The sequence below is a fragment of the Mastigoproctus giganteus genome, chromosome 1, assembly GCF_048544385.1.
Source record: "Mastigoproctus giganteus isolate SK-2022 chromosome 1, ASM4854438v1, whole genome shotgun sequence".
NCBI lineage: Eukaryota > Metazoa > Arthropoda > Arachnida > Uropygi > Thelyphonidae > Mastigoproctus > Mastigoproctus giganteus.
Genome location: NC_143575.1, coordinates 179,825,022 through 179,849,564, shown reverse-complemented (window position 1 = coordinate 179,849,564; position 24,543 = coordinate 179,825,022). Strand labels below are relative to the sequence as shown.

General features: G+C 37.8%; 1 protein-coding gene across 2 annotated transcripts in view; it reads left to right on the top strand.

Annotated features, from left to right (window-relative positions):
• LOC150091330 (four and a half LIM domains protein 2-like) overlaps positions 1–24,543 on the top strand; it is a 437,588-nt gene that overhangs the window by 5,066 nt on the left and 407,979 nt on the right. The window contains exon 1 of one of the 2 annotated variants that reach the window (XM_090375185.1): positions 11,892–11,948. The exons of the other annotated variant lie outside the window; for it this stretch is intronic. Coding sequence (XP_090231311.1) covers positions 11,907–11,948 — 42 coding nt within the window. The 5' untranslated portion in view covers positions 11,892–11,906. Of the gene's footprint in view, positions 1–11,891; positions 11,949–24,543 lie in introns of those variants that run through there. 2 annotated transcript variants of the gene reach the window in all.

The following is a 24,543-nucleotide window of genomic DNA, read 5'->3' as shown; positions in this document are numbered from 1 at the left end:
CTTGTAAAGTGTTCACACATCAGTTTGCGGTTTATCTGTTACTGTACTTGATTTAAAGGCACAAGGATGGAAAACATCTGTATTATACCAGGCTGATATTATTTGAATTTAATCATTGTATTCTGAATGTACATGTTTGTATAAGCTCACTTGTTGTTCGAGTCCATACCCTATGCCATTTTATTAAGAATTCAGCCCACCATCTGGCCTAATAGAAGAGTTCCCACTAAGGATCTGAAATATTAATGGATTTTAATGTCCCTTATCTTATTTATGCATATTCAACCAGTTTTCTGACAATATATTTATACTGCCCCTGATTTATAGGGTCTTTGCAACTAGGGATAAATAGATAATTGTCCCTCTGTAAGCCAATGGGGTACCGCATTTGGAATATTGTAATCGGATCTGGAGACAGCATCTGTAAAAGAGTTAAGCTCATCTAAAATAGAACGGCGATCAAATTGGTGAGCAGCGCTTATCGATGCCAATATTATTCTCAGAACAGTTCCGGTGTACAGTTATAAAGCTGCACAGCTTTATAACTTTACACCGGAGGGACCTAATTGAGTTGCATACAGCATTGAACGATCAGTAAAAAGGAAACAGGGAGGCATATTTTCGATTGCAGTTTATTTTAACAGTACGTCGGTCGATGACATATTATTTTAATAGGCTTATATTCATGGTTAGAGACAAGAACCGGGTGACATAAATATAAACTCTTAAGGTGCAACAGAAGGGTGCATTTCATGAAGTTCGCCACTGGATAGAGTGTTTCAGATTACAGGAATAAATTATCTACCAAAGTTGCCGAGGAGAAGAGTTTGGTTAAGTTCAAAGTAGAACTGAATAAATACGTTTTGGGCGATGGGGAAAGTATGGGTGATTGGATTTACTTATTTTATTTTTTTATTTTGGCAGATGCAGAAAATGTCCGTTTCCTTGCAGCATTACTTAGTTAGCATTAGTCATTCTAATATTAACTTTTAGGTTACATTAATTTGAAAATAAAGTGAAGAACTTTTATATTAATAAATTTCATTCCATTTTCTACAAAACTTGATGCCTCTTTAGTTTCTAAATTGTCTAACAATTGTTAAACATGCGACGGATTAAAACAGTAACTCCATTCAATATTTGTTACTTATAAATGGAAAAAGAATAAAGATAAAATAAAAGGAGAATAGAATGTTGTGATAATAGTATTAATGATATTTGTCCTTAAATGTCCAGTAAAAAAAACTGCTGCTGGCGGCCTTATTTCTTCCAACTCAACTGAATCAACAATTATTAGAATTATCTAGTCTTGTAATTCACCTTATGACTGATAGCATTAAATTATATAATTTTTACATTTATATGTGACAAGTAAGCCAGATACTTACAGTATGCTTCTAAACTGGGTAAGAAGGTTACAAGTGATACCATAGCAATCCATAAATCTAATTGTTACTGGTTCATGTTCTCTTAGTGTTTTACATGTTTCTCTTCTCTTCTTTCTTTTTATATACTTTTAATCATCGTTTAAAAGGATACTTCCTTTATTTAATTTTTATTTTTTAAAGAATTAATGGAAACTGCCCATAGGTCATATAAGGACGTAGGCCGAGCATTTACCTTTATTCTCTTTCAAGATAGTCCTCAACGTCATTCTACTATCTCATAATTATATTTTTGTAAAACACAAATATACAGCTTATGTTTTTATATTTACAAATATATGTACTACATTTTTAAATCTTTTAAAAAGTATCTTCTTAATGACCAAATCATCTGTAACAGCAGTGCAACATTAAGGATAATAGCATTAACCTAAGCGCTCGCTATACAGCAATCACACACACACACACACGGAGCAATATAGCCTCAGTTGCTAATGCTGCTGAAAACCACACACACACACACACACACACACACACACCTGTTTTATTAAATAGGGAAAAAAAGCTAGCACAGCTATGGGCAGATTACGGATAAACAACAGACATTTTCAGCCATCAACTTTTAAACTTTGTTTAGGTTTTTTAAGAATTGCACAATTAAAAGTATAGAACAGATTAAAATACAGGGCACTCAATTAGTCGCACCAATGCCAATTAAACACTTGTGATAAAAAAGCACTAAAGAATACAGACTTGGAATTAATCCGTAGTGGAAAGTTTTTGGAAAAGTGTAGACGAAAACGGTTCACAGTGACGTTTGCAAACATAAGACTAATTGACTGAATTTAAATTCTAAATATCTCTTCGGAGAAACAAAAACGGCAGATTCTCTTTGTCTTAGGTGAAAGCACGGAAAAATCTTTATGGGAGGGGGGGGGGTAATTGGAAAGGACACCAGGGAGTCGAAGTTGTTCGGCGCACAGTTTTTTTTTGTTTTTTTTTTGGGGGGGGGGTTGAAAGAGATATTTGATACTTCTTGGGTAACTTTGGAATTCTCGGTTATGGGCAAGAGAAGGGCTGAATAAGAAAAACTGTCGTGATCAGTAAAGAGGGATGATTAGCTTTGGCCAGAATCACCATAATACCAACTTTAAAAGCCAGACCTGCTTTCTAGAGGAGACGGATCCGATCAATCTTGCATTTGAGATTAAGCACTGTGGTACATGATTCAGCTATGAAATAGCTTCATAAGTTATATACTATGCATTCTTAAAAAAAAAAAAAAAAAATCTGAAGACACCGGGTTAAACACGGAAAGGGTAATAAAAGACTACTGGGTAATAAAGTTACAAATTAAATATTACCAAAATCTATCACTAAAAATAATATTTTAGTATAAGTGGAGAAATCTAAGAAATCCTTTGAATTTTCGAACAATAAAACGTTGTTGGTGGACGAATCGGAATAGCTGATTTTGATTAGTGCATCAAAAAGTGTCTGATGCGCAGTAACTATTTAATGTTTAGTCTATCACGTGATCATCTAATGTCAACACTGATTTTAATGAGGGTGACACATATCTGATATCTTTCCTAGTCTTAGGGGGGAAAAAATACAGATATTCCTACGTCAACATTCCTTTTCGAAGTGAGCCATCCACGCTCAACTCATATAGCCCATCTGTCGATGACAAATTAGCGACTGTCTGTTAAGTCCTCGTTTCTGTCCAATTTATCACTGTCGCTTTTACCGGATGGCCAATTTCTCAACGTTTCTCTTCCCTATACCTTCTCTTTCTTCTCATTACCGAGGCCAAGCTTCCGGTTTCGTCAAAAAATAAACCTTTGAAAATCTTCAACAAAATGGCTATGAACCTTCGCTTGCAACGTGTTTTATTTCTTACCAGATTTTTTTTTTTCTTTTTCCATGTTGTATTCAGTCATACCCGGAAACATAATAAAGGGTTAGGCTTCCAATGGCCTACTGCCAACATAAACACTTAAAAATCCAGCAGGCTTCACACGAAATGTATGTTGAGAATTATGTTTCAGTTGATATATCTTGAAGATTTACGCCTCTAACAGGCAGACAAATTTTAACGGAGAGGAAAAAGATTCAAAAAGAAAAATTATAAAAGAAGAAAAAGAAAAATTCGATTTTTAATTATATTCTTAAATTTTGTGATATTCTTTCTTAATACCAGATGGAGCCACTAGGACGCTATTATATTACGAAATGCTTACTTGTAATAAAAATAATATAATCCATTTATTACTGCAATCAATAGAATAAAACCTTGGAACCCCAGGCTTATGGGCCCGAAAAAACGAGCATTAAATGCCTAAAATAACAGGAGAAATTTTATAGGGAATGCATTAAGCAAATTACAATAGTATTGAAAACGCACGATGAGAGATCTTGTTTGGCCCTCCTGAGTAGCAAACAGCTAGTATAATCACCGTCTTCCCCACACCAGGTGGAAAAGACCCGAGTCAGAATACAGTAAATGATTCAAGGAAATTTTTTGGGCCTTTTTCACAACGTGGCTGAGTTAGTCAGTCTCAAGAGGGTATGACGGTTTTTCTCATGAAAACTCTGATATTTCGTCCAGTAAACAGCAAACCGACACGCAGTTCATACTCCAGTACGACCACCAGGTCAGTGGAGTTAACAAATCATCAATACAAATGCTAATCGTATTCAGCAGTATTTACAGCGCAATATGTTCCGAGTCGCTGGTGCGCCTAAAACCCTAAAATCAACCAACAAGACCTTGTTTCAATACTTCATGTAATACAAATGAAAGTGTACATTGTACAGAAACCCATTTTTAGAAGAAAAGAAAGTTTCAATGTGAACAAAAATTCTAGGCGATTTAAAATTCGATTCTTAACTTTGTATATTTAAATAAATATGTAATTTTTAATGTATGGTCGATTCGATAACTACAGTATTTATAAAATTAAATTAAATTACAAAAAATACGAGAAATTTTATTGTAATGTCAAAAAGTTTCCTTTTGATATATACTTTAAAAATGTTTATTCCAGCAGTTTAGACTATTCATCTATTAGAGAACTAGTATTTTCCAACTAATTAATGTCTAAATCTGGTAAACTATATTACATTGATTATTATTTTTTGTTTTTTATTTATTATTTTTTTTATTATTTTTTCTTCTAATAAAAGATCACTTGTATAAACAACGTATTGTAAGATTCCTCTGGCTTTGTGTGTAAGGAATCACTACTGTATACAATTTATGTTAGTAAAAAATCTAATTATTATTAAAAGTTACCACAAAATCTGAGATAAAGAAAAAATATGTAATTGATATAATTATACCGAAGCTTGCAAAATTAATGCTTGATATCAAGTGTATGATCATTCCTGACATCTAACCAATTCTCTGAACTAGTCCATATGTTGCTTTACAAGGACGATAACAACTTACGGAAATAACCCCACGCTTCTACAAAAAAGAGCAGATTTTAACAAACTTGGGGGGGGGGGGGTTGCGAAAAGGGTCGACGTGCTTCAATTCGTCTCCCCAAGATAATCCTGTACACTTCTATCTTCTATTAGGAGTCTCAATCACAGTTCAACATGTACACTTCAATCATAACGACATAGCGTCAGGAGTGAAGTCATGAATGGAATGTCGGTTGCAGGTCAATAGCGAGTTTGTCTCCCTTACTGAAATACAGGATTTACAGAGATATTTTGCATGCTGTTAATGAAGCTCTCGAGAAACACAGATCGAAATGACTGAAGGAAAGTTATACATCTCCCAAGAGCATCCTAAACATGTCTTGTAATACTAAAATCGGGTGATCACACTAGTCGCGGCATAATTAATTTCCAAACAGCCTTCAATTAGTCTGGTGCAATGTCATTCGGCACAATTCACCCTATAAGATAAAACTGATCCCTCACTCTAGCACAAGGTGTCACTCAACGTAGAGCTCCAAGATGTCATCTCTATATATCCTAGATCCATTGAATCACCGTAGAGCAAACGGGAACGATGAGAAGTTGTAAACGATTCACACCGTTATTGGTTTAGATGCCTACACCAATTCGGACGCTTTTCCCTGTGACCTGGAGTACCGCGAGAATGCACACAATCAATCGTCTGTTATAGTGATCACACCTCATACTCGCCACATTCCTGTGGCAAGCATGTGGTCCGAACCCGGTGAAGGTGGTGTGTGTGTCCCTTCATCTAAGGTTGTTATCCTATGCCTATCTTCACTTAGTCTTCTGGTACGAGTCCTTACCTGTTGGAACCTTTTTTCAGTCTCTTGAAACTACATGATCAACAGAGAAGCACTTAGCTACATCTGCTTGAGATGGATCAGCTTCAAACCTTCCAGTGGCTTAAAAGAAAATTCTTACAGGAGATTCCTTTCAGATATTCCTAACATAATGACATCTTTGACGTGACTGGTTGGGTTCACCATCGAAAATTAAGCTATTGAAGTATAGGTGTTTTTAAGATTTGTAAACTGATACATTTGACACAAGATTGGTAATTAAAATAAAACTTGAAATAGCCAATTTAAGCTCAAGGGATTGGAGTCAGCTATTGTTTATTTTAAGGCTTATCGGCGTCTTAGGTCACATTACGATAGTGTATTATGTCCACATACAAGTATGTTCAAGGAACAATTTGAATGTTGTGTGAGCTGTAGAACCTGGAATAAGTAAGGAACAAACTAAACTCCAAAAATGACAATTGCCACGGCCACCGTCCTCTAGAGTTTAAATACACAAACTTAAAAAAAAAAATGCAAATCTATACGTCAGATTCTCCCAGTCGGCAGATCTAAACTAAATAAATCTTGAAAACCAAACCATAATAAAATTAATATAAACAAATAAATTAAAATCAAGTTCATTTAAGTAAATCAAATGTCAGAATAAATTAAAACAATGAAGAAAGCGAAGGATGATCATAATTATCGTAATTAAAAAGAAACTGAGGCAGAAGAAACATAAAAACCAAAGAAAGAAGCACAAAAGAAAATGCTGCAGACCGTGTTACGTTCGTATCGAAAGTAAATTTATTACAAAGGAAAGTGGATTTTATTTTAATTTGATTGTAAGGGTATGCTGGTGCTCAGGATACAGAATTGAACCTTGCTAAACGTAACCCTAATCTTTGAAATAATTTAAGATATAAGTATTTTTTTTTTTTTCTTCTACAATAGTTTCATAGTAATAAGTTTGTCTTAGCAGGAGGTTCGACGAATTTACTTTTGGAAGTTCGTTGTAATTATATGCAACCGAAATTTCTGGCGCTTCACAGGAAAAATTAATATTCATTATAATGTCTTCTTAACCCACAGGTATACTGTTTTGTAAATCACTGTAATTAATCGCTTTGTTGAAAAAAAAAAAAAAAAGAATTCAAATCAACCATCGATTCTGGATGAAACAGGCCATGGGGCACCACTATATAATCAGGCAGACATAAGTACTTTCTTCTTTATATATGACACTTAAGTCGCTGAAGTCAAGGACAACCAATTTTGATTTTTAAGAGAATTTTCTTACTAGCCACTAATGAAATCGACGATTTTAAAAACTTTTCTAAAAATTTTGGCTGCTAATTTAGTATTGTATTTCTAATGTGATTTCATATAATATGCAATGTAATAACAGGCTGCCGTAGCCTAGTGGTCGGGCGCGCAAGTGCATAGGTACACGTGCCTTGAGTGACCGGGGTTCAAACCTGTGACTGCTGAATACGGTGCTGTTTCTTGTATTCTCTCTATCTTGTAAACTCCTCTGACCGTTTGGTCGTCCTGGAGTATAAACAGAAAAAATATTTATTAGTACTATATATGCTTGTAGTGTATAGAGACGTATAAATAACTCATTCTTGCCGAATCTTTTGAACAACTCTTCTAGAAACAATGCAAGTAAGTGTGTATTGTTGTCTTACGGCACCAGGGGTTTCCCCCCATCTCCGCGTTGCTTTCATTGTGGTGAACCAGTTCACTGGGAAATGCCAGAGATTTAAAAGTGTGTGGGAATTGTTCATGTGTTGTGTTCTGTACCGTTGTTCATCTGGTCATTTAGCCGTTGGACCCCTATTGAGGCCCAACGTTGTCCCACTTACGCCCCGTGGAGGCAGACCAGGAACCCAGTAGCTGTAGATTCACTTTGGCAGGTCCTGCCGCTTAATTTCCTGGGATTTCGGCGGCTAGGACCTTAAAAAAAAATAAAAAATAAAAAATAAATAAAAAAATAAAATAAAAAAATATATATATTAATAAAAACAAATAAATAAATAAAAAAAATATATATATATAAATAAAAAAATAAAAAATAATAAATAAATAAAGAAAAAATATGAATAAGTGAAAAATCTTCGCTATCGTAGGGGTAATATCGCTTTGGTTTGCTAGGCCGCGTTTTGGGCGTAAGGTAATTTTATCAAGTAATGGAAGGTTGGAGAAAAACAGCTACAGAGTCCACTCGATAATTATTTATCTTCAACCCTTTGTTTACATTGGTTGGAAAACGCCGCTGCATAATACAATGCAGCGGCGTTTTCCAACCGTTTTATTCAGGGATTGCTAAACATGACCTCCATGTGACTTATCTCTCGCGTCCATCCAATCTGAAACAAGAGACGACGCTTTCCTTCATTGGGGAATTATGACTCCAATTCCTCTAAACCAGGGGTGGCCAACGAGTCGATCGTGGATTTAATTTCGGTCGATCACGACGAATTTTAAATATAGTCATCCCTCGATTTGTGCACCTTGTGCAATGAAATTTTTGAGATGGTAGACCGCGGCACATTTTGAAGGAAAAAAGTAGATCGCATCACAAATTAAGTTGGCCACTCCTGCTCTAAACAGCGATAGGCCGCTACTTCATATGAATCTGAGATTTTTTGGTAAAAGTTGCTCGTATTAAGGATGTTCAAGTGAAACAGAAATATCGACCAGGAGTCAACTAGACTTCGAACACACAAAAGCGCGCCTTCCCCTCTATATGCATTTTCTAAAGATACATGCATGTATGGACTGCTGAAATTTAAGATACTAGCCTCAATCCAGTTTATTTTTAGGCTTAGGAGTTTGGTGCTGTGTGTCCAGCCTAATGAAAAGTTTTTGATATCAACAGAAAAATTGATCCCTATCATTGGTTTAATCTAGAATAAACGAAACGTGTACTTGGAAAAATGAACATAACCAGATTTTATTTGGAAAAAACCTATATTATTTGAATTTCAAATTTCGGAAGCGTGTAAAAATACGTACGAGAACGTCATATGGAGGCTTTTCCCTTGTTTGTTTGTTATTTGGTTTTTAGGAGCATTAGCAACTAAGACCATATTGCTCCAGGGATATGCAGTGGTCATTCCCTGACCTTTCCGCATCCTCCGTATTTGGTGGTCACGGGCTCGAACCCCGGTATAATCAAGAAGCGTGTGCTACGCGCTGTTATTCCTGCCTACCTGGCTACGGAGGCGCCGCTTTTCCCTTACCGATCGCCAAAAATGACCATCGAATTATGCATCCTCAACTTTATTCCATTTTGGCTGCTATTAGAGGTAACTTCTTCCACCGCTTTGATCAACTTAATCAGATTTAGCCTTCAGTTAGACCCTAAAGTTTTAAATTTGTCCCGTCTGGTTTTCATCTCTCCTATCGGAAATACACCTTCCATACTCATCACGTCAGGGCCCTACATAGGGCAGTCAAAGTCTCCGTTCCACTCCATTTAACTCTTTAATAATAGACTATTTAGATCAATTGTATAAATGAAATATAATGCAAATACTAATAAAATATACAGATATTTTAACTACGTTTCTTTATACATTTTACTTTAATTTTACTGCACATTTTATGCTGTTAATTGTAGTGTTTAGTTTTATTTCACATTTATACAATTTACATAAATCAATATTAAAGAGTTCTGAAATGCAATATGATCGGTCTACGACAAGAATTAATGTGACATTAACAAGTGTAGATACATTACGAAGACAGTCTTCAATCTGACAGATCTGAGCGTATTAGTTACACGATCACGAGGAACTTTCTGCTCCAACGGAGCATTTCCATTTCCCTCAAAAATTCGATGCCAAGAAGTTAAGGCCAGAGCAGGAACAAGACAAAGGCTACTTAGTATTATCCCAACTTAAAAAGCAAATACGGTTATCCGTGGTTTTTTGTCTTTAAGTTATCAATGTCTTCTTAATAAGTTCTTAATATAATCGTGTATCTAATACGTCCCAAATTATCAGATTTTATTTTCTGCGTTAACGTATCCCTTTAATCCTATATCATCGTATTGTAAGGGTTAGCGTAGCCCATTTCGTTGTATTTTTAAAATGGAAGTTTTCTTCCATATTAAGTATGATCAGCTTGACAAAATACAACAAAACACGTTATTCACTAAGTTTAGCATACGCTCGCCGGTAAGAAGTTAGTAAGCTACAGAATATCTCAGATTTTTAAATGCATAGCGGATTTGCCTGCTTAGGTGATGTATTTAAAGGTATAGGCAGAACTGTCGATAAGTGTTTACGTTGGACATACGACCAAGCTTTGGCGCCTAGTTCTTTGCGTCGATCTTTTGAGGGAGCAGAAAATTCCCCGTCATCACGTAACTAACGCAGTAATACCTCAAATATTTTGTGTGTTAAAATATCTCCTGCAGTCCTATATCATCAAGTCCACCATAACAATGGACAAGTATATATCGCTTAACCAAAGGGTTAGGTTCCTCGAAAACCAGTCATTAAGGGAAATATCGAATGTGAATATCAATTTCCCATGTCAAAATGATTGATGCGGTCCTTGGAAATAAATTGTAAGTATTAAAGTTTAAATAACAGTTGTTATAGCGTAATGCAGTTAGGAAATGAAGTAGACTTGCCTATTTTGCCTAATCGAATAACATAATAATAATAAAAGATTGAAACTTGGCGCATCGTAAATATATTTAGCTTGAAACCAAATTACGCGTATGAAAGAAAGGTCTTTATCTTAATCGGTCACAGACTATGAAGCTTCTTTTGTTGTAGGTGAATGATAAACGTTTGTTTTCTTACAACAGACGGCAACATCTATATGATCTGTTCCTGTTAATTGCTTCTCTGCGTGTCTTCATCTCTCTTAGCAAAGATAAAATACTCTCCATTGTAGGTTCTGATATGAATTCTGCGGGCAGTGTTAGCATTTCTTCGACCCTGTATTGCATTTTTTAGTGTACATGTTCAAGGTGGTCTTCGGTAGTGAAATCTTCGTCATGTGATTCGTGTTAATCGACCACGCCAGCTACAACATTATTCAAACCATACTTTTGTTTGCCGTCTCCATTATGTTTCTTTGCACATTATATGCTGACTCTTGTAGTCCAAGATAATCTTTCAATGCAATGCAGCTTCTTCCTTTCGTAAAAGGTTTTGGATCATTTTTAAAATGTGATAAATTCAATACGAATATTGTGCACTCCAACCCAGCCGCTGTCGTAATGAATTCGCAAGATAGGGGAAATTACTCTGGATAGATGTAGACCGATGCAGATAACATAAAAGTGTACCATAGGTGTCTGCTTGCAAAGATTTCCCTGGTATTATAATAAGTGCTCTTATCTGAATTCTACAGCAAGGGAGATTTGAACGAAATGCTTAAAAACTCTTATGAGGTGATTTTGTGTAATCTTTTATAATGCAAATTAAAAATATACAGATTTTCTGTTTCAGTTCAACGACTTAAATATTTTTCATATGTACATAAAATATATATATCTCCACAGTTACGATAGGCGTACTTCTTAATTTTACAATATTTAAAATATTGGAAAATTTATAAATCCGAAGATAATTCAATGTTAAATTATAGAAACATTGCACCTCTCTCCCCACCCCACCCCAAGCAATTATTGTTTTTCATTCTTTCACTACACATAATCTTCTTTGACTTTCCCCGTCTATTTCAGATATCTGATTCCTTTCACTCCCGTAACTGTATCTTTTAGTCTTCTCCCGTGTTTCTCACATTCTTGTTCCATTCATCTCCACGTGCGTCCTAAATCTGACGTGCACTTTAGTGTACGCTAAAGACAACACGACACATGAACCCTTTCGCACTGCTATCTTCGCTTTGGTTTATTTATTGCACTCGGAACGTGGGTAACGGTGTAGACAACACAACCTACTCTAACTTGAGAATCAGCGAAAGTTTTGCACGCTGCCACCCAATGTTACGGAAATTTCTTCGATCTCCGTTTCCAGACACGCACACATAAACGAAACCTTAAATCTTTCGCTGATCATGTGTTCCCGTGGACTCGACTTACGAGTGTGGCCTCGAATGGCTCCACGTGACACGTGTAAAAGGTGGGTTGTATTCCTGAAGTGCAAGCAAGGAAACGTGTACATGGCTCTGCCAAGTAGTAGCGCGATTCACTCAGGGCGATGCTCAAAGGAACGGAGACAAGCCGTCAGTCGCGGATATGGAGTAATATGTGTGGGATTTCACGTCTGCCATGTGCTGCTTCACCCCTGCGAGATCTTTGCTCTACCGCATGGTAGGTCTGTTGTCAATTCTTCCTTTTGTTGTTGCACACTACGCCCTCTATTGTAGATTACTTCTATTGACTTATGAACAGTTTTAAGCAGCTGAATATTTTTCAAAGAAAAACAGGTGATCAATAATACACAGAAAGGGATAAAATAGAAATGATAAATAAAATCGAATTAAGGATGAAAATTATCCTAAGCTCTAGTTTTCTTCCAATATCGGAACTGGATTTGCAGTAAACTATTTGTTTCACTGAGTTTGCTTCAACCTCGTACTGGAAAGGATAATTTCTTATTGAGATAGTTCAAGATTAAATTACTAACACCATTTTGTCAGATTCTGATTTACACACGCTAAGCGAATTCGTCCTCAATGTGCCTCGACTAGTTCTGACGGTAGACTGTCAGTTACAGAAACAACTTTGTTACTGCCAACTTTGATGGTTTAAAAATCGCGTCATCACACAATCGACTTCACTATTTAACTATTATAAAAAAGCAGCAAAGACAGCCAGGGTGAGTCGCTGTCACGAGAGCATTCAGTGCAGCACAGTTAAACAAATGGGTGATGAAAATATGTCATCACCATCTCAGTCTAGTCACATCATACGTAATCCAACTGTTAATACACCAAATGCGCTCTGAACTTCCATGCTTAATTCCGAAAAGAAACATTTCATTTGTCCTCAATTAGTCACTGAAACAACTAATCGTCTGTGTCTATTTTTATTAGGAGTTTGTTGAGCGTTCCAGAAGGCAAGTTTGAACACGTGGTTTCTTGGCAAAGACCTAATTCTGGAAGAATTCTGGCACAGTGCTATAAATTAGGTTGTTGAATCATCTCGATAAGTTAGATAAAAGGTAAACACTGTTGTACCGCCGCATTAATTTCGGATTACCTCTCATTCTAATAATAGGTACAAAATAAAGCTGGAAAAAGAAATAAATATTTCACATAGCATTTAAGGAAGAAACTCCGGCCACTTTAAAGTGCTTGATGCTCAGAGAAGATTTTTTTTCTTATAAAGCACTGGAACAAGTCTCGTTGATTTTATTTACGATTTCCTTTATATCTTTGCTTCCACCTTTTCTTCCTAGTTATTTATTCCCTTCTTATTTCATTTTACATCCATTCTTTCTTCCTTTATTAATTAATACCGTTAGCGTAATAAATAAAATAAAAAAAAAAACAGTTCTTTTCACGCGTCGCAAAAGATGATCTGGGTGAACTGAAGACCAATACCTACTACTAAATTTGTTGTGGCGTTGGTACCTGACGTCATTTTCGAAGAATAAGTGGAACGGCAATCCCACATGTTGACTCCTTGAAATTCTTTTGCTATGACGCTTGCAAGTAACAAATAGTTCTTTTTGCTATACAAGAAGGAATTTTTTCTTCACGGACTTATTGTGCACCCATCCTGCCACGTAAATTCAATATCTGCTTTTAGAGAATGCCTAAAATATCTTTACAGACTTTTATCAGTACAGCAGATGACTCCCAAAAGGTCACACAAGTTCCGCTTACTGAAGACATAAAACGCCCTCTATCCACCACCACCACTGAGAAGATAATATAGGGGGATTTATTTGAATGTACTTCGTGGGATATTCTGGGTGTTACGGGAGAAGCTTCCAGAATATCCCATGGGGAGGGGGTCGACATTATTACAATTTCTTGGTGTTCCTGAGTGAGAAGTTTGATTGACATAAGCAAAGTACACTGGATAAATGATACATCATGAGTTTGTCAGGGAATAAGTTACAAAGCTTTGATTAAAACTGACCGGATATTTCAATTGCTGTATTTTATTTTATGAAATTAATTTTATGGTTTTGACTATCGGTTAGGCAATAATAAGTATTTTAAACTTGATATACCATTAAGTGTAATAAACAAATTTGAGGACGGTGGAGGAATTGAATAATTTGAAGAAGATAAGCAATTTGTATTAAGCAACCTTATGGAGCCTAGTTTCCATTTCTTTCAATCTGGTGAATTATCATCAGCCCTTTTCAATTCACTGCAGGATTAAGGCCTCTCCAGCAACTTTCCAGTTCATTCTGTTTTTGAATCTGGTGAATAATACACCTATTCAAATTTATTTTAAGATGGAAGATTGAAGAAAAAACATCCAAGGATAATCTAGGACTCCCTCCCATATACGTATGTGCAGTATATAGGATAGAATAGGAAAGAACACAAACCCTAATACGTCATGAAGTAAGCGATACTTGTTTTTTTTTTTTTTTCCAATTATAAATGATTGCTTATCTTCAACGTAGTGCAGTTCGCGTGTAATGTTTTTTAACACACAATCTACGCAATGATTGAATTGTAAATAGAAAAGTTATTTCTTGAGGTACAAACAGAAAGCGATTTCATAAGTCCGATTTAGCATCGGGAAAGTTATATTGAAATCAAATGACGTCATCAATAAAGAAAGGAAGGAAGGAATACTTTTATACGCAAAACTTAACGAGAACGCTTCTCCGATTTTGTAATGGCATCTTGATTATTTCAATGATACGATGACTACTATGTACATCATTCAGATAACTCTTATATGCTACGATATTTCTTTAATCAAACTGATTACATTATACTTTTGTATGACAAGCATAAGCGCTTTGAACAGATAATAATATTCACCAAGGGTGCTACTGTGCAGTACAAGTATACAGCATACTGCAGTATTTACGGACAAAAGAATTTTCCAACTTCATTCCTAAAGACATCCATGGGATTGAAACATCTTGAGACAATGGAAGAAACCAAGTGAGGCAAAAGCTTCTCTCTTCAGCGAATTCAACTGTAGAAAGTTCTACCATAATACAACGTTGGCCGAAGAACTATTCTCCAACAAACCAGGGGTCCCGTCCCGTGAGTACCAAAAAACGCTACTTCTTAAAACTATATCCTCCGTGCTGATATATTAAACTGCGATGTAGCAACAGGGATTTCGTTTCCCCGTTCTCGTTAGACATACTACGCTAAACTCTGCAGTATGCTGGCCTGAACAAGCGCCAGAACGACATATAGTTGTCAGCAAGACTGACGACCAAGACAGGTGCTCGCGTGCACACGCACACACAAACGAAAGTGAGTGCATCCAGTGTTTATATAAAAATTCCACGCATGAAAGTAAAGCTGGAGAATGTAAAGATAACTAAGGAAGGTTACACAACCGACTAATATGTCACTGCAGAAGCCACTCCATCTTTGCGACCTATTAATATTTTCTTATCTATGTATAGACATTTTAAAACTACTTTCTTGCTGAAACGATTACAAATTTAGCCGCCTTACCTTTCCGTTAGACAGGCTTCTGGCACTAACATACTGTGGTTTCGGAAGCCTCTAATTTCGCAGGCAGAATATTATCCGTTTCGCCAATGGAGCTGTCATTTCGCTGATATATGCAAATTGGTCAGAAAAACAGAGGTGGGGAGGAGATTATCTCTGTTATATTATCGAGAGTTATCTATTATAAATTTGACAAATTAGGTATAATCCTACAATATGTCACCATCTTCGCCTTGCTTAAGTTGTAATTTCATGTTCTTGGGTTATAGTTTCATTATCGGATACTGCATTTCAATATTTTTATTTCCATCGACAACCGTCTATCTGTTTCTGGCTACACTGACAGGTCTATCAAATTTAATGCTTTTTGTTTTCTGTTATTCATCGTTGTAAAGGTTCCTTAAAGTGATGAATTAAATGAACTCTGTAGTAGTTAGACAAAACTGAATGCTTCCATATATTTATTTATTTAAATGTCCAAGCGTAACAGGAATGAAATTCGATTAAAAAACATGTTGTATATTTAAAATATATAATATCTCCTGAGTAAATGAGAATGATTTTAATTTTATTTTGCGCATCAGAAACTAAGGCCATGATATAGTAAAGAACAGCTTTCTCTTTTTAATAAAGGAGGTAAAAATATCACTCGGAACCAATTTGATTAATCTGGAGAAATCAATTAACTGATCAAACGAGTAGCTGCACAAGTAAGATTATTAAGGGCATTCATACGGGAAAAGACAAAACAGTAATTAATGAACATACGAATCAATGAGAAATGAACTATTTTATTGAGAAAAGATACTGAGTAGTAACTTCGAGGTATCAAATGAAGGAAAGCTTTCTGTGAGATTAAATCAGAGACAAACCAAATGGCTGTAAAGCTAGTAAGTCACAGATAAAATTACGATAACTTCTCTGGTTGCTCGATCCCGTAAGGGATCGAGCAATCAGAGAATTGATATTAATAGCAAAATAAAAATGGGAATTAAAAGAAGGCAAAGATAAATGAAGAAATCAGAAAACGTTGAAAACAACGTTTCCAATCACATAACCAACCAAAGAGAATTGGGAAAAGGATACAATTAATACCGGATCTTAAGAAACAGGACTTACTTTTCAAGAACAAAAATCTATTTAGAACGCCATAATTCTGCACGAAGAAAGAAAGAAACAAAGGCACAACTGTTCGCAGACGAGAGTAGTCGTAAAAGAACAAGATCATACAAAACAGTTTATCGTTCGCATATACATTACCCTACCATTTATTTATTTATTTATTTCATATGATGTGATCAATACACGAAGGAACCAGTTTTTTCTTGCTTCCTTCGTGTATCGTGGCCGGGATATCCAACCAACCGGTTGGTCCGGCACCATCGTGATATCCAGCCCGAGGCGGGAATCGAACCCGCGACCTTTGGGTTGCCAGGCAGGCACTTTACCTACCCGGCTAGCCCGGTCGGCACCCTACCATTAATATTCAGACACAGAAAATATTTACCGGAAAACGTGCGCTGAAACCCTTATAACAGCTTCTAGTGAAAGGAAGGCTTTCCCCAGTGTGGCTTTTTTTTTTTTTGTAAATGTCCTCCATTATGTTCCACCATTCGGCATTCAAAGCGGTACCCAGTGCACCTCTGCTTTTGGGTAGTCTCTCCACACACGCACCCGACGGTTCAATTCATTACAGATGCTCTCCTTAGGATTGAGGTTGGAGCTCTAGGCTGGTCAGTCCAATTTTCGACGTTCACATCTTAAAACCAGTCCGTCACAACTCGTGCAGTATGACATCTTGCTGATAGAGGGATGGGCTCCCTCGACATGCTGCTGTCACCACCTAGATAACGCATTATTGTCCAAGACGTCTATATAGACCTCAACATTCATGGTTCTGTCAATGGCCAAACCCAACTCATTAAAAACAGTCGCACGTAATGCTGCCGCCTCTGCTAACCTACCATTTTCAAGACCGTACAGTCCAGCAGATAGCTCTTTAAAGCATAGCTTTATATTGGTCTTTGCTCCAAATACGGCAAGCCTTACACCAAGCCAGGCAGCGTGTGACATTAGTCGGGGTGAGTAGTGGCTTGTGGACATCTAAACAACCGTGGTAACGCATATCATGCAGCGTCCTGAGCACTGTACTGCTGTTGACATGCCTCCCAATCATCTCACTGAGGGCTTGTATGACCGGCGTCCTGAACAGAGCTCTCCTGTCATGTTTCGTTATTTTCAGCGGTTTGTCGGGTAGTTCGTGACGGCTTCAGCACCAGTTCGTTTCCATTTACATATCACATTACCAATCGGCGACCTAGGGATCTTCAGTGTCGTTGAAAAACTCATGTACAGACCGACTGCTTATGTGGCACCCTATTATCATTCCGATTCCGCTGAGTCTTAACTCTGTTGATTGCGGCATTTTGCATTCACAATTGTACTATTATCTCCTAAAAGCCTATGAGCATATTTATAGTCTGAGACGTGGTGTTTGGGCAGGACGTAATCACGTATCGACGGAAGGCTGTCTGGATATTAATGGTAGGGAATATAGCTGGCGATTCGTGGAACACAACCTGGGCATGTCTGCTAGAAGAAAAAATTAATGATGTAGAAAAATTATCTTTTAAGAATACTACAAGTGATGTACACACGTTGGTACTAATTATATTAATCATGGAGATCTGAGAATTTATTTAACAGGAATAACACAGCGTTGAGAAAAAGCAGGGAGTTGGGATTAAATCTGAAAGTGTCTGGAATTCTGCGCAGACATAATAGGAGGAAATACATGTTGAGACTTTATCAATCAATTCTGCCCTGGAGTGACTGTGCAAAACTCAAAGGAGAGAATTTTTCACAACATGGTCTTGATTTGTTAACACGAGAAACTGTTTTTACACAGAGGGAGAGAATAAAATTTGTTTATGCTACCGAGACCGGGTTAGGTGGATGGTAAACTGATTTGGGGGAGGGTTACACAGGCTAACAGTTTAATGGCAACGGTAAGCAGAGGCGAAATCTATTCTTGCAGCTTCTATTCGTACATGCAGCAACCTGGAAAGCAACGTGTGGAAGATTACAAGTCCTGCTGAGGCCCCACATAACACAAGAAAATACATTGCCCACGATTATTAAAAAACGAACACACACACGCTCACAGTTCAGCCTTAGCGGGTGGCATAATAGTTATATTTACCGTCCTCCTACACTAGAACTCGAGTTCCATCAATGCCATAAGAAATTCTTATGGGCATTTTTTCCTAACTGGCTCAGCTAGTAGGTCTCAGACGAGGATCGCATGATTTTTCCCTTGGAAATTCTGGTTTTTAATACAACAGACGGAATGAAGAACACGAGCAATTACAGAAAATAAAGAAACAACCCACAGGCAGTTGCGTGGGAGCTTGACACACACCCCAAACCTAAAATAAATTTTCTCAAATACTAAAGCTAGGGCTTTAGTAAATAAATTTGATGAATTTGAAGGTTAAGTCATCAAATGCGGATTATAGTGATATCAAAAACATGGTGACATTCTGAGAGAGGGGATGGAGAACTTCAGTACAACGAGTATAACATGTATATAAAAGACAGAATGAGGAGGGTAGGAGTTATGTTATCGGTCAAGACAGTATATCCAAATGGAATGGGTTTTTAACTGTAACGTCGAGTCAGCCTAATTATTGTAAATACTGTACCGGGAAAACAAAATTGCGAATAAGGTTACGTTGTAGACCAAATGATTGTGAATGGTTTATGAACAGCTATTCAGAAAAACAGAATGGGCCAGTACATCAGAATGTCTTATCATGGGGGATTTTAACTTTCCAGATATTGACTATAATGTGGGCTTTTCGCTCGCACAATAGCCGAAGTTTCTGGATTTGCTTGATGACTGTTCTCTACACCACCGTGACAGAGAGGATACAAGAGAAAGCAATGCTCTTGATCTGATTATTAGCAGTGACTTTATGTGTTAGGAATTTTCAAATAACGGAACTAATACTAGTTGGCAGGGATCATATGTATCGATGTGGGATTTATTAAGAACGCAAAGAAAAGTAGTATTCACCATAGAGTGAAAGGAAGCACAGGCTTTTGCTGCAATCACAAAAAAAAAAAAAAAAAAAAAAAAATACAAATTATACTATTCCCTCCTCACACAGGTAACTATTCAGTTGACTCTTGAATTTATTCAAACTGTCAGCCTCAACTACCTGCGAGGGCAACTTGTTCCAGCAATCAATGACTCGCTGGCTACAATCTAATCTAAACCTCAACCCCTGGAATTTTAATTTATGGCCCTTAGTTCTGGAATTCTTTATAACAGTGAAAATTGCCCATTCATTCACTTTACTAATCCTTCTCAAAGACTTATAAACCTCAATCAGGTCACCTCTGAGGTGTCTGGTTGCCAAGCTGCTCTGCAATCTACATAACCGCAGTCTTTCCTCGTACGATCCTCCTTTTGCCAATCTCACCAATCGAGCTGCCCGTCTTTGGACCCTTTCAAGAAGCTCAATGTCTTCTTTCAGATGAGATTTCCATACTTGAACATAGTATTCCAAATGTGGTCTTACAATTGCCTGATACAGTGGGATTATGACCTCCCTATGTCTACAGGATAACGTTCGATAAATCATCAATAGACACCATGGCCTTTCCTGGCTCTCTGTTTACACTGTTCAGAAAACTTCACATCTGCCCGTATCGTAACTCCTAGATCCATTTCCTCTTTCACTGTTTTAAATTCAACCCCACAATGTGTATATAAATATTTGGAAGCTGCTATTCCCCAAGTGTAAAACATACCTGCCACTTTTCCAACCATCTTTGAAGTCCGTTCAAGTCATCCTGAAGAAGCACTGCTTGGCACTGATCATTAACGACTCTACTAATCTTTGTCGCCTGCAATTTTGATATCACGCCTTGTCTCTTCGTCGATGTCATTTATGAAAATGAGAAACAACAGTAGTCCAAGAACCGATTCTCTATGGACCCCAATCCGTTACAGCAATCTGAAGAAAACCCATTATCACAACCCTCTGCTTTCTGCCCCGAAGCCACCCACAAATCCATCTTAGAATCTTACCAGTAATCCCAACCTGTTCAAGCTTATACAGTAGCCTCACATGAGGGACAAGTTAAATGCCTTGCTAAAATCAAAATAAGCTGTCAAAGTTGTTCCCTACATCCACCTAATGATGTAACTATGTCAAAATAGCCTAATAAGTTAGTTAAACATGATTTTCCCTTAATAAAGCCATGTTGTATGTCTTTCAGAATGCCATATCTATCTAAATCTTCATTAATTGCACTCTTAATCATTGCTTCTAAAAATTTTCCTACCACTGAAGTCAAACTAACGCATCTGTAGTTGCCAACTTCACTCTTAGAACCGCCTTTATGTATTGGTGATACGTTTGCACTTCTCCAATTTAAAGATGCCGTCATAATTAATCCCAATAGTTCAATACACTTCCTGGCAGTCTCCCTCAAAACTACCGCGTATATGCCATTCAACTCCGAAAGCCTTACTTTCCTCTATACGCAAAAGTTTTTCTAATAAACAATCTGTAATTACGAAATCGCTAATTTCGTATGCCTCAGCCTCTTCTCACCATCAAAGGGCTTTCGTCAGTAAAGACCGATGCAAATCAGTAGTAGTTGTTTTTCCACAGCATGCCAAAGATGCTCCTCAGGGTTCATGTCCGTTGAACGGGGCGGCCATACCACTGTGGTAATATTTGCGGAATGCTCTTCGAACCATGTTCTAGTTACTACGGCTTCTTGGGTAGACGCATCGTCCTGATGGAAGAGTCCATTGCCCTGTGGGTGCATGATGACCATGAAGGGATGCAGATGGATTGCAAGGATGTATACATAATGTCACCGTTCAGAGAAGATGCATCTAGACGTACCAGAAGTCCCAGCTGAACACGCCCCAGACCATTACTGACCGTCCACCTACCCGAACAGTTCCTTAATGACATTATGGGTAGTAGTAGTAATAAAAATAGGCATGTGATGCAAGAAAGCAGAAGTATGAACTTATGTAGCATCAGTCAAAAAAAAAAAAAAAAAAAACAATTTCACACAACTATTCCCTCTAAAAGTTTGTCCAGTCTTCCTTGAATTTACTATCTAAGCTATCAACTTCCACAACGACAGATGGAAGTTTTTTCCAGCAATTAACCACCCGCTGACTAAATGCAAATTTCCGCACATCTATTCTACAACTGTCTTTCCTCAATTTGAATTTATGCCCTCTTAGGGTCGTAATCTGAGCAAGCGGAAGAATTCGGCGTTCAAGCGTATAAAGCCTTGAATCCGGTTCAAGACCTTATACACCTCAATCAGATCACCTCGCAGGTGCCTAGTCGCCAGCCGCTGCAATTTGCAGAACTTGAGCCTTTTAGGTAAGAGGACCCCTTCGTTCCCCTCACCAATCTTAGGTGTACAGCTTCGTGCTGTTTCCGCCAGATGCGCACTCTCGTGGCCACTAGAACTAACTGGAAACGGGACTTATCGGACCAGGAGAACCGTCTCCAATCATCTAAGGTCCAGTGCCGATGTTCTTTCGCCCTTTTGAGGCGCAGAGTCCTGTGTCGTGGTGTTAGCAATGGGACTGTGGTGGGTCAGCGGCTCCCATAACCTACTGCCGCTAATGATTGCCTGATGGTCTTGGTGGAGACGTTTCTGGCACCTCCCTCGTTGAAATCGGCGGTGATTTGTGCCACTGTCACTCTGCGATTGGCTTTAAACCTCTGGCATTGACAGTGTTCTGTTTCACACCCACAATGTATACTACACGGAGATGGGGTTGGAACCCCTGGTGCCGTTTGACACTAAACGCACTACGGTTGGCTGAAACAATGAGAGACAGACGTCGACGGCCACGTTCATCCACCACCTTTTTCCGACCACAGCGCTGTCCACGATGAGATGTTATTCCGGAAATAGCGTATTCCCTATACATTTTTATGTCGAACGGGGATAGAGCAATTTTTGTACCACCTCCGCGATGGTGACATCGAGCACCCACTATCAACCCTCTTTTAAAGTCGGTTAACTCACGACGTTTATTGATACTGACATCGAATTACTGTCTACGTGAATGCAGTGATCCTATATACCTGCCAAGTTGTGTGTTCATCCACTAGCGAGAGGGGTGACAGCGTCGCGCTGACCAGAAACCAGGTATCCCATGAATTTTGTCCTTTTAGTGTATTGTCTGTAAATCGCCAGTATTGTGAAATTGATTGTTTTTTGGACGAAAAACCAGAGTTTCTTGAAGAAAAAAAAAGCATGCTAACCTCGCCTGAAATCCTCTAACTCAGCCACGTTGTAAAAAAGGCCGATAAAAATTCCTCCCGTCATCGACGGGACTCGACTTCAGGTGTTTTCCACCCGAGGTGAGGAGAACGGCGATCCTACCAACTGTGCTACCCACGAGGGCCCATGCAAAATACCTATTCAGTACATCCGCAACCTCAGCTGGTTATCTAAGAATTTCTCACACCCAATGCACAAGGGTCCGATCTGATTAGCCTTATTCTTCGTTGTATTCACATAAATAAGAAATTCCTTGTCCCTATTCTTTGCTCTTGGCCAATTCTTTCTCATACATGGTCTTGGCCTCCCTAACCTTATTTGTGGTACTATTACAGATCAACTTGGTACCTGTTGTAGGCTTCAGTACTTTTCATCGCTTTGAAACTGTCCAATGCTACCGGTGAAATACAGCTTCTGCTGTATTTCACCGGTAAGCTCCGCATTCATCTATTTCGGCATTCTTCTCCTGCAGTATTTTCCTAATTGTATGTATACATTCATAGCTTCTGTGATTTTTGCTTTAAAAGTTTTCCATTCTTCAAATATATTCACCCTCACTCTGCAATTTGCCCAATTAATAGATACCATATATATAGCGCCTTAAACTGTCAAAGTCCCCTCTTCTGAAGTTAAAAACCATGCCTTTACCTTCAATTACTGAGGAACACCTTTCTTTATATTCCAACTGACGACTGCGTGATGGCTAGCAATGGTTCTCGTATTTTAAGTCCTGTGATGTCATCTGATTCGCTAGTAATGATGAGATCAAGAATATTCTGACCCCCTAGTACTTTCACAATCGTGCTGGTACAAATATTAATCATCTAATTTATTCAAAAAAAAATTTCCTATGGTGAGTTTCTCCTCCCACTTATGCCAATTAATCTGGAAAGTCACTCATAATAAGACATCCACTCTTGCTCTCCCATTCCAGCTGCATGTATAGACTCTCGCTATTATACTCTTCACAATCTTCTGATCTGTAGATTATTCCCACTCTCATTATACCTTTGCCTCCAACTAACTCACACCACACAGATTCTATGCTGGCAGACGTAGCTCGACAGACATAAGCAGCAATGAATTCTTTGCTTATGTTTAATGCTAGAAGGAAAGCAGTGAACCACATTGGTCCACTGGATAAGAATGGCATAACTATTGATGATCATGTTCCAACTGTCGAAAACTCAATAAATTTTCTGCATCTACCTTCAGACGTAATGCTGTTTTTAGGAAGGGAGATACGAGAATTATACATAATTCTAACGGTGGGGGAGTAAGTTATTTTATGGTAATTGCGAGTAAAGTGGAAGAGTTATTGACGCTGAAAGTAAATAAGGCACCTGAGGCTAATGAAATCTACCAAATTATAAAAGCAGCAGCAGCACAAAAAGGTAAGCAGACCCTTAGACATAATTATGAGAGCATCATTGGATTTAGGCAATGTCCCTACAGACAAAAGATATCCAAATGTCTCTCCTATTCACGGGGATGACTCAAAAGGCGAAGCGAGTAATTACAGACTAAGCTTGACTTCTGCTGTAGAGAAAATGTGTGCTGTAGTTAAAGAAGTAAGCAGGCCCATCTGGACAAGTCCACAGTAATCACAGACGAATTTGTTAATGGTCTTGTCTGAACAATCCTATTAGCGGCTATGAGGCGGTCACAAAGGAACTGGATGCAAAACACAATTTTGACATCAAATACTTGTCTTTAGTACAGCTTTTTGTACTGTTCCACATGAAAGACTGTTGTATAAATTAGAGCAGTGTGGCATTATCGGCACTGGTATGAATGAAGGGATGGTTCAGTGACAGAAGACAGAGTGAGCACAACATTTCGTGGATTAATGCTATCAGCGGAGCTACTGAGGACTTAGTCCCGGTGTTGAGTCCCTTACTGATTTCCGTAATGTTTTACGATATTAAAGAAAGCATTTAAGCTAAGCTTAGTAG